This window comes from Podarcis bocagei (assembly GCF_964188305.1).
Source record: "Podarcis bocagei genome assembly, chromosome: 18".
In the NCBI taxonomy this organism is placed as follows: domain Eukaryota; kingdom Metazoa; phylum Chordata; class Lepidosauria; order Squamata; family Lacertidae; genus Podarcis; species Podarcis bocagei.
The window spans coordinates 11,919,986-11,931,392 of NC_138144.1; the positions used below are offsets into that span (position 1 = coordinate 11,919,986).

Below are 11,407 nucleotides of genomic sequence, written 5' to 3' on the forward strand. Positions count from 1 at the left end.
TTGCAGTCTTTTTGTTCCAGGGTGAGCAGGTGGATGTGGCCCTCCAAATCTCACCAGGCGGCCCTCAAAATGATCCCCAGCCCCCCTCCACCCCCACCCCCCTTTTCTTCCTAATGTCTCAACAAAGAAACTAAATTGTAATAATGTTACATGGGGGGGGGGGAATACGAAAGAGAGACATTACACACACTTTTGTAAATCAAGAAAATATTTAATAAAAAAAAAGAATGTTCCCCAGGCCACGCCCCTCTCCCTGGGCCACGCCCCTTCTCCATGGCCACACCTCTCTCCAGGGAAGTGAGGGGCGGGTCGTCCATCTGGGAAAGGAGCCCATCTGGGAGAAGGAAAAGCCTGACCCTAAACCTGCACTGCCTTGTGGGATATTTTGGGAGAATAAATGTGTAAACCCTGCAGAAATCTGGAGAGGAGTCCCTAAGGCAGTTGGATGGTGCCTTGTCTGCCTCCTTCCAGCAACTCCTGCAGCCCGGCTGCTGCCCAACGTCTTGCTCTGCTTTCCTTTTTTACCCCGTCAGTGAGGCCAAGGGGGGGAGGTCTCATTGTCTGGGCCATGGGTAGGCAAACTAAGGCCCGGGGGCCGGATCCAGCCCAATCATAGCTGTCAACCTTCCCTTTTTTTGCTGGAAATTCCCTTATTCCAGCGCGGTTTCCCACTGCATCCGGCTACTATCCCGGATTGTTAGAGATCCCGTAGACTGTCCCCAGGACAGGTGAGGCTGCTGATCCCTTATTTTCGAAGCTGCTGATCTCTTATTTTCAAATCTGAAAGTGAAAGCTATGGGCCCAATCTCCTCCTCAATCCGGCCAACGGACGGTCCGGGAATCAGCATGTTTTTACAGGAGTAGAATGTGTCCTTTTATTTAAAATGCATCTCTGGGTTATTTGTGGGGCATAGGAATTCGTTCATTTCCCCCAAAAAAATATAGTTCGGCCCCCTGCTGAAAAAGCTTGCTGACCCCTGGTCTGGACAGCCCAGGACACCCAGACACAAGACCCAGGCCTGTGCCAAGGGGGGGTCACTTCGGTGCTGTTAGTGCAGCAGTTTGACTCCACGCCCCAAAGACACACTCCATTGCGCCTCAGGAGCAAGGGCCAAGATCAAAGAATTGCGGGCCTGTGGTACAAATTGAGCAACAGGTGAAGGAAACTTTGTGATGGATTGCTTGTCATTATGGTGATCATTCCTGGCTCTGGAACAATGGCAGTCCCTGTAAGGCACCACACACCCTGTTTATCTGGCCTTTACGAAGAACATCCTGCTTTAGCGTCTGTCAATCAAGGCCAAAGGAAGCAATTATGTAAGCAAGGGTGAGCACAGCACCTGAATGCAAATCCAGTCAGGAGCCACTGCAAATCATAGCATCCCAGAGTTGGAAGGGGTCCCCCCCCCCCCACGAGGAAGGCTAGGCTGAGAGAGAGAAGAGAGAGACTCCAACCACCTCGAAGGTCCACACTGAGTGTCACAGCTGAGTGGTGGGATTCAAACCCTCGTCCCTCCTGGGTCCTGGTCCAACACACTAACCACTGCACCACCACTCCCTTTCTTCGTTTGCTGACATGGGAACGAAATATCACCCACACCAGCCTTATGGCTGCTCCCCAAGCAGGAACTCCAGGCTGCCCTTTGCCCAAACCACAGCTGCCTCTTTTCCACAAGGAGGGCAGAATCATAGAACCTTGGAGTTGGAAGATAAAGGAGTTTTGGGGTTCCTGGGCGTAGCACGTCCTACCAGGAAGACCCCAGAGGAGTGTTGCATTGTGGGTCAGGATTGTCAAAGCTGCTACAGTTTCAATGTTCAATTCTTTATTGCCATCCCTTTTGCAAAGGCTTTCCCCTTTGAAGAAGTCAAACCAGTCCAAGAGAAGCCAGCTGCACCCGAGCCATCTGCTCGGCTTACACTGAAGGGCTAAAGGCGAAGAATAAATTACCCCAACAAGCCCCACCCCACCCATAGCTGCCGCAGCCCCTCAAATACAGAGACACACACCTTCCCTGCAGTTCTCTGTCCAGGGGAAAAGAGTTCGAGAGAGTGGGAAATCCCTCAAGGAAACATTGCCCTCTGCTGCAGGAGACGAGTTCGAGAGAGGAGCAAATCCTGCAAGGAAAGGGCATCCTCCATCGCAGTTTCCCCCATTCACACACACATCCAAAATCCCCCCCCCCCAGCCTCAGAGGTTTCGGAAAACGACCTTCTTCCCGCAGACCAAGTCTGGTTGGTGGATGGCATCCCACATCACCAGCATCTCGTAAGGAACGAATCGGTGCACCAGGAGCAGCTCCTTGTAATAGCAGGGGTCGAAGGACTCGAGCTTGGACGAGGGCACGCGCACCCCCACCGTGCGGATGCCCATGTGCGAGGCGGGCGCCAGTCCCGCCCTCTCCAAGCACATGCCCAGGTAGACGTCGTCGATGGGGAACAGCTCAATGCCCAGGGACTTTTGGTAGATGGTCCGCGAAGTGAAGCCGGACATGAGGAGCCCTCCGCCGCCGCAATAGGGCGGGTACGACTTGGAGGTGGTCACCTGCTCGGGGACGTAATACTTGCTCCACTTCTCACGGATGGGGCCCACATTGGTGATCAGCTGCCCCACAAAGAGATGCTCATCTCCCGCACCCGGGATGCCGAGAAGGTAGCGCACCATGTTGTCCGTGTTGGCGAAGACGTCGTCGTCCCCGTTGAAGACGAACCGCACGCCGGGGCAGTGAGACTCCATCCAGGCATGGAAGAGGACCTGCTTGAGCGTCAGGTTGAAGAAGCTGTCCTGGAAGCCCCACTGCAGGATGTCCCCGTGCTCCTCCGTCTCCAGCCGCAGCAGCCGGCCAAGCTTGCGGGCATCGCGGGCATTCCCCGGGACCCCCGCCAGGAAGACCCTGCGGATGTGGACGCCCTCAAAGGTCCGCTCGCGGCCCCAGGTCTTGCGGATGATCTCCCGGCGCTCGTAGTTCCCCGGAGAGGACTTGATGGCCAGCAGGAGGAAGACCTCGTGCGAGGACTCGGGCCGCCCGCATTTCTCCGGCAAGTCCAGGAGCAGCGGGAACACCTTGCAGTGCTTGTAGCGCAAAAAGTCCTGGATGTGGCCCGGCAGCTCGGCAAAGCCAGGGACGCTGGCCACGGAGACGTTCTCGTGGCACTCGGCAGCGGGGCTGCGCCAGGGCTGGGTGGCGGCAGCAGGCGTGGATGGACTTGGGGTGGCAGCTCTGGGCTCCATCGAGACAGCAGGGTCCTCGTCCGTCTGGAGGAGAAAGCAGAGCCCCATGAAGCCCACCACACCCAAGACGGCAGCTTCCACCTTGTAGGACCAACGTCGCGACATTTCCACCTGGGAGAGAAGGGAAGAACAGAGGGGGTGAGAGGCACACGAGGGATTCCTGTGTTGCAGGGGTTGGGCTGGATGACCCTTGGGGTCCCTTCCAACCCTACAGCTCAGGGAATGAGGTAGATTCTCTCTCACACACATACGCTCACCGAGGACTGATCCAGGCGGAAACCAGGAGTAAATCACACCATGCAAATAGGAGTGGACTCTTTTCTGTTGGCAAGCTCTCCTGGGGGGGGGGACGGCAGACCCCCAGTACCTCCCAGCGTCTCCCAGTGGGCACGTCTCTGGAATGGCATGTCCCTTCACTCCCGAGTGCCCCTCTGCAACACTTCTCATACGAAAAGTGCACACCAGTCTTTCGGCATCACGCAGCAAGAAGATAGAGACATCCGAAGATCTAAACTACGTTTTATTCACAATATATACAGAGAATCCATAATCACGTCTGTGCCTTCCAAACTCTGGCAGAAAACCAGAAAGCATACAGCAAAATGAAAGTACAATCCAATAACACTCTCCGACGGAAGAGATAAGACGGTCTTCCGTTCCCACACTCTTCTCGGACATCTCATGTGATTTATACTAATCACACTAACCAGCATCAGTTACGTAAAATCCTAACATTTTCTAGCAAAAACAGTATCTGCACAGGCTGTCAAGCCTAGTGAGCACAGCAACTATTCCCCAGTAGGACATGACAAGAGACAGCAAAGGTTTAAGTCTCTTGAGAGCCAGTGTGGTATAGTGGTTAAGAGCAGTAGACTCGTAATCTGGGGAACCGGGTTCGCGTCTCCGCTCCTCCACATGCAGCTGCTGGGTGACCTTGCGCCAATCACACTTCTCTGAAGTCTCTCAGCCCCACTCACCTCACAGAGTGTTTGTTGTGGGGCAGGAAGGGAAAGGAGAATGTCAGCCGCTTTGGGACTCCTTCAGGTAGTGATAAAGCGGGATATCAAATCCAAACCCCTCTTCTTCCCTTAGTTTCCTTTTCTCTGACCTGCAGTTATAATTACAGTGGTACCTCAGGTTACATACGCTTCAGGTTACAGACTCCGCTAACCCAGAAATAGTGCTTCAGGTTAAGAACTTTGCTTCAGGATGAGAACAGAAATCGTGCTCTGGCGGTGTGGCGGCAGCAGGAGGTCCCATTAGCTAAAGTGGTGCTTCAGGTTAAGAACAGTTTCAGGTTAAGTACGGACCTCCAGAATGAATTAAGTACTTAACCCGAGGTACCATTGTATTCCTAGATCCTCTTCCTCCTTCCCAGCCAAGACTTGGTCTCTCTCTGTGTGTGTTGTGGCAACAAGTCCCGCAGAGCCCCTGGTGCCAAGCGCTTGTTATTTCCCTGTTTGCTTTCTCCAAGCCACAGGCTCCAATTAAAGGAGTCCTTATCTGGCAATATCTCCCAGCAAACAATCTGCACAGCCAGCCCAGAGACCTTTCAAAGTGCAAAGGCAGCAAGGAACAAATTCCCAAAATGCAAAAAAGAAAAGAAAAGAAACTTTAAAAATCCTTTCAAGAAGGTGAAATGGAGTCATAGAATTGGAGGGGACCCCGAGGGTCATCCAGTCCAACCCCCTGCCATGCAGGAAGCACAGGAATCCCTGGCAGGTGGCCCCCCAACCTCTGCTTAGCAACCTCCCAACCCCTTCTTTCATGGGAGTCCACTCTGCCATCGAAGGACTCTTACCCTCAGAAACTTGTTCCTGATAAGCCAGAATCTCCTTCCTCACCCTTTGGATCCTGCACTCTGCCAGTTGCATCTTCGACTTGAGCAGTTCTTTGGTCTGTTTCGGAGAAAGGAACTCCCTGCACCCCGCGGCACTTGGCCTCTGCTTGCACCTGAAGCCATTGCTTCCGCTCTTGCTTCCCTTTCTAGCTATTTTGGGGTCTGTTTTGCAACCTCCGACAATTACCGGAAGGCATTAATAACTCAGTTTCCTGCAATGACTTTGCTAAGGCACAAACTCACTCCAGACCAGTTGAGAAATGCTCTCTTTGATATATTTATCTCAGGGTGCATCACTCATCAAAACACAGGGAGCCGCGTCATTTACCAGTCGGGGGGGGGGGTTGTGGACTAGATGACCCTGCAGTGGCTTTCCGGCAGATTTCAGGATTGAACCTGAGGACTTCTGCAGGAGCTAAGTTTCTAGACCTCATGCTTTTGGAAAAAAGGATGGGTTTGAATGGAACGCCAGAAGTTGCTTTGCACTGAGGCCTAATGAGCAACTCTCCCCAGTAGGCCTTGCCCCAATGAGGCAGTTGCAGACCCTCCAGGGTCCCAGTTTCCCAGGGACAGTTCCGGAACTACAAATGCTGTCCTGGTTTCCCTCTTGACCCCAGAATGTCCCGCTTTCCCTTTTTCTCCATGTCTCAGAGAACAATGAAAAGTGGTCTGCATGTAGGTGCAAAAACAGAGCCCTGTTTATCCGGAAAATAAAATCCCTGCACCAAATGAAGGACACAATGAAGCTGGCAGACGGAGCCCTGCCTATCATTTTGAAGGCAACGGTCACCACTCTGCTTCAAAGTCTTTCACTGCAATGCTTCCACAGCCAGCCATGTCTCTGCCTTATTTGCAACAGCAAGAACTGATCGGCAGTGGAACAGACTCCCATGAGAAGTGGTGGACTCTCCTTTCTTGGAGGTTGGGTGGCCCTCTGTCTGGAATGCTTCAGCTGAGATTGAGCCTTGCAGGGGGTTGGGCTGGATGACCCTCAGGGCCCCTTCCAACTCCACATTTCTATGATTCTCCCTGCTAACCATTCCTGCCTTGCAGGGGGTTGGATGAGATGATCCTCAGAGTTCCTTCCAACTCTGCACTTCTATGATTCAATACGCCTGTCTTCTCAGGGGCTGGAGATCCCTAAGAGCTGAGGAATCCAGATAGACTGTCCCTGGACCTGGAGGTTCCAAAAGAAGAGCTGGATTGCTAGATCAGACCCAAAATGGGCCCGTCTGTCCAGCATCCTGTTCTCACAGAAGCCCTGCAAGCAGGATTCCAGCAAAAGTGCCCTCTCCCCTCCTGGGGCTGCCAGGCACGGGGATTCAGGAGTGCACATTGCCTCTGACTGTGGAGCACAGCCACCCTGGCTAGGAGCCATCAATAGCCCTCTCCTCCTCCATGGATTTGGCCAATCCTCTTTGAAAGCCATGTTAAGTTGGTGGCCACTCCTGTGGCAGGGAGTTCCACAGCTTAACTCTGAGCACCTGTGAGAGCAGGAGCTGGCCTGATCTCATCAGGTGGTTCTTCTGTCACCGGTGGAATGTTGCAGGGCTGCAACCAAACCAGAGGCCGCATCAAAAAGGGGACCCCTCCCTCATCGGGCAGACCCCACCTCAAGTCACATTCCAAGCACACCCGCCCCATGGCATTCGCCTCTGCATTGCACACAAAACTGGCCCCAAGAGAAATCCAGACCAGGACATTCTGCTAGCTCAGAATGCAGCTAAGCTGGTTTCTTTGCGGGTGGAAATTGCCACCAGCCTCTTTGGACTCAATCCAAGGTGGCCAAAAATGAGGAGGGGTCCAGCCAGGGCAGTGCTGTGTGGTGAGGAGGTCAGCCGTTTCACACAGAATCATCAAAATGGAAGGGTCCCCGAGGGTCATCTAGCCCAACCCCCTGTAATGCAGAAATCTATCACCCAACGTGGGACTCAAACCCATGACTCTGAGATTCCAGTTGTATAGTTCTGATAACCTAGCTGCGATTCCTTGTTGTGAACAGGTTCTCAAAGTCAGGCTGAGAGTGAGCGACTGGCCCCCAAGGCATCACCGCCCAATGAGCACTGAGCAGGGAGATTGGGACCCTGGTTCCTCGCTGGTCCAGCACTCTAACCACTGCGCCACCGCTGCCTCCACAAATCTCAGCTAGATAGGAACCAGGGCAGGGGGTTGGGCTGGATGACCCCTGGGGTCCCTTCCACCTCTAATTTTCCACGAATGGTCTAGCTCAGCAGAAGGCAGCTTTGGCTACATCAACCTGTCCTGTTTCAATCTTTTTGGGAGCCAAATTCAGGGTGACCTCTACTCAGAGTAGACTCACCGAAACCAGAGCAAGCTCAGTGAGCCACACCAGCTGATTTGGACAGGTTCTGCTCCGAGTGAGATGCCACCTCCGTAAGAAGAAGTGGCTTTTTTTTATTTTGCAAACGGGACCAAAAAACAATTTCCAGAGAAAAAAGGAATAAATCTGCCCTCTGGGGAGGTTGCCTAATCATCGCGGAGCCCCGGCTGGTTCTGCCACCCAGACAGTCCCCGGGAGTCAACGGTTTCTTAATGGGGACCAGAAATGCCTGTTGGGCGAGTCGCTCTTTTGCAAGAGGCCCCAGGGCACGATAGGCAGTAGTAATTTGGCAAAATCTGCCCCAAGTTGACAGTGAGTCACCAGAGGCAGCCTGGGGAGCAGGGCTGAGCTTGGCTGCTGGATCTCCGGTGAACTTGGAGATCTCACGGGACCTGGAATCCAGGGGTTGGGGGGACCCCAAGTGTAGCAGGAGCCAAAAAGGGGGCGAAGCAGCCCACCCAGCCCAGCACCCTGTCCTCCCAGTGGCCAAATGTCCCCAAGGACTGGGGAATGGAGATAGACTGCTTCTGGCCCTGGAGGTTCTACAAGAGTACAAGGACCCGGCTGGATCAGGGAAATGGCCCTTCTGGGCCAGCATTCTGTTCTCACAGCAGCCGACCTCTTGCCACTTTTGGGAAACCCCATAAGCAGGATTTGAGTGCTACAGGCAACTCTCCCCTCCTGGTTTCCAGGAGCACTGAGACCTCAGACTCCGGAGGGCAGAGCATGAAAAATAAAAAACACCAATGCTATTCTAGGCTGTTGCAGCTTATAAATTTGATTTATTCACATATTTAGGCCTGGATTTAGATGGAGAGAGTGCAGACCTGACATCCTGGTCGTCTCATGAGGGGTTTGTTCCCCACTAGAGACCAAAGCATCTCCAGAGGGAAAATGTCAGGTTCTGCACTTAGGCAGGAAGAACGAGATGCACAAATATAAGATGGGGGACACCTGCCTTGCCAGTAGAATCATAGAATGGTAGAGTTGGGAGGGACCCCAAAGGTCATCTACTCCAACCCCCTGCAATGCAGGAATCTCAGCTCAAGCATCCATGACAGATGGCCCCCCAACCTGTGCTTAAAAGCCTCCAAGGAAGGAGAGTCCATGTGAAAAGGACTGAGGGGTCTTGGTGGACCACAAGCTGAACATGAGTCAACAGTGTGATGCAGCAGCAAAAAAAGCTAATGCCATCCTAGGCCTCATCCACAAGTCTAGTTTCCTGATCAAGAGAAGTCACAGTGCCACTCTATTCTGCCTTGGTCAGACCACGCCTTGGTCAGTCCTGTGTCCAGTTCTGGGCACCACAATTTAAGAAGGATGTTGACAAGCAGGAAGGTGTGCAGAGGAGGGAGACCAAGATGATCAAGGGACCGGAAACCAAGCCTGATGAGGGACGCTTGAAGGAGCTGGGTATGTTTAGCCTGGAAAGAGGAGACGGAGAGGAGACAGGAGAGCCACCTTCCAACATCTCAAGGGCTGCCTCAAGGAAGGTGGATCAAGCTTGGTTTCTCCTGCTCCAGAGAGTAGGACGTGAACCCATGTCTTCAAGTGACAAGAAAGGAGCAGCTCTCCATGGTTTTAGTCTAACCTGCAGATGCCCTCAAGGGCTTGAGCTCAGGTACCTGCATGCGGAGTGAATGTTCTGCTGAGCTACAGTCCTCCCTAGAAATGAAGGAAGAGTCTAGTCTCTTGGTTCCCAACAAAAGGATGGCATAAGTAGGAACACTGGATGCTGCTGAGTCTTCCAGCTCAGCCGGCAGCAGATCTCCGGGACTGGGGTCAGGGTGCCTCTTCCAGCCCTACCTGGAGACATGGTGGGGTTCAAATCCCCCCACCTGGCCATGAAAGGTCTGACCTGGGGAGCCAGCTGTGTGCCCTCTCAGTCTAGCCTTCCTTGAAGGATTGTTGTACAGCTCACATGGAGAGAGCGAGAGAGAGCCACATTCCCCCTTCTCGCTGGCTGGGATCTTTGGAACTCCCTTCCTCAGGAAAGCAGCCCAGATCCTTCGTGGCTGAAGATTTCCTTGCTCCAACAGTCTTTGGGGAGCTGACTGCTTTAATGAAAAGTTGCTGCTGTTTCTATTTAAAACAGATTTTATAGATATAGATAGTCTTATGTCTATCAATGTTTAACTGCTTTTTAATGACACCCCCCCCCGAAAAAATGTGGTTCTTGCTTTTATATGTCAGCTGCCTTGAGTCCCTTTCACGTGGCGTATAAATAAATACATAAGAATAAATGAAAGCATCTTCTGGAGCAGCCTGCAGGGCGCCAGTCTCTTCTAGCTCTTCCAAACTACAACTCCCAGAGGCCCCAAACCAGCGCCACCCGGAGGACATCAATCCCTGCAGGGCTGATCACCGCTGCGCCTGTTTACTGCTCAGTATGGCTCTTCATTTTTTGGATTATTTACTTTTTATACCGTTTAACTCTTGCCAGTTTTTAAAAAAGAAATCTTCATCCAAATAGTGTTTAACAGCTGCAAAGATTTATAATAGCTAAAAAGCAAACACTAAGATTATAAAGCAATAGCTAAAAGGTAAATACTAAGGTTATAATAGCTTTAAAGTGTTTTAAGATTATAACAGCTAAAAACTGGAAGGGAAAAAAGCACACGTCCCACTACACCTGAATGGGTTGAGAAAAATCTGGAAACTCTGAGTAAGATAATAATTACAACCCGCCCTGCGTGTTAATGGGGAGGAAATAGATTTATTTAATTTTTTTGGCAATGTTTTGGATCAACAAGTTCAGAGACAAAGTCCAGCCTAATGCTGCTTTGAACCTGCTGTGACAATATTTCTTTATCATGGGTTTATTGTGCTTATCTGGAGAATAATAATAATCATAATAATTTATTATTTATACCCCGCCCATCTGGGTGGGTTTTCCCAGCCACTCTGGGCGGCTTCCAACAGAATATTAAAATACAATAGTCTACAGACACACATCCTAATTCTAATTGGGGTTTTTTGTGTCCCCCCCCCCCAAAGCACCAAGGCTTCTGAATGGACTCACCCAGAGACTGAGCCTCCTCTCCGCCTTGCAGGACTCCGGCAAAGAGTCCGTCTGCCTCGCGCACCTGGTAGCCTGACTCACCTGGGCAGGTAAGGGGGCGGGGCCAGGCACGGCCAAGGGGCGGGGCTTGAAGGTACCCCCACGCCCAGAGCAAGGTCGGCTCCAAGCACCCCAAAAAGGAAGGGGGGAAGCAGAGCGAGGTGCTGCCTGGCTTTGTGGAAGGAGAGCCTGATAAGATTACAGGTGTGTGTTTGAGCGAGAGAGAGAAAAAAGAGGAATAATCTCAAGGGCGTGGAGGAAGGGAACCAGATCTCCCAGGCAACACCTGGGCGGCTTAATTTCCCCTCGCTGGACCCACAGGGTCCAATTTTGTCTTCTCCCCACCCTGTTTTGGAAAAATAATAGTAGTAGTAAATAAATGAATAAATGCACTCTACAGTTCTACGATTCTCAGACAGTATTCGTGTTTATCATGCTTTTTATCATGTTTTTATGACTGGTGCAATATTACCCTGGGATCTTTTGATAAAAGGTTATATAAATGGAATAAATAATAATAATGTTGCAACAATATGTAGCAAAAAGGGGGGGAATAAAGGGGGGGGAGAAAACAGACTTTATAAATTGTTATTTCATACAATTAATCTGCCAGTTGGTTGTAAAGGGAAAGCGGTTTGCAAGGAAGATGAAATGATAATGTTACCACTAAAATTTTAATTTGGCTAATTAAACCATCTGTTGCCTTTTAAACAGGGTGGGGTAGCGTGCTGTTTTCATTTGTTACTTTGCTATGTAATTTTCTGTTTTTATATTGTACGCCGCCCTGTGATCCTCAGGTGAACAACAGTATATAAATGTCATAAATAATAATAATTTAAAACCTGCAGAAAGTGTGCAAACCACAATAGATTAAAACTTTAGAAAGAACACATCTTTTAACTGCTGCGAGAGTACAATTGGCAGGACGGGGGGGTG

General features: G+C 51.3%; 1 protein-coding gene across 3 annotated transcripts; it reads right to left on the reverse strand.

Annotated features, from left to right (window-relative positions):
* Positions 1–1,806: 1,806 nt before the first annotated feature.
* On the reverse strand, positions 1,807–10,527 carry B3GNT3 (UDP-GlcNAc:betaGal beta-1,3-N-acetylglucosaminyltransferase 3). 3 transcript variants are annotated; one of them, XM_081177944.1, is made up of 2 exons: positions 10,433–10,527; positions 1,807–3,340 (listed from the first exon to the last, which is right to left on the reverse strand). In XM_081177944.1, the coding sequence occupies exon 2, from the start codon at positions 3,332–3,334 to the stop codon at positions 2,189–2,191; it is 1,146 nt and encodes a 381-aa protein (XP_081034070.1). In that variant the 5' UTR covers positions 3,335–3,340; positions 10,433–10,527; the 3' UTR covers positions 1,807–2,188. The 3 variants fall into 3 exon arrangements, with proteins under 3 accessions (XP_081034070.1, XP_081034069.1, XP_081034071.1); XM_081177943.1 differs by lacking the exon at positions 10,433–10,527 and adding an exon at positions 5,074–5,169; XM_081177945.1 differs by lacking the exon at positions 10,433–10,527 and adding an exon at positions 3,481–4,015.
* Between the last annotated feature and the right edge of the window lie 880 nt (positions 10,528–11,407).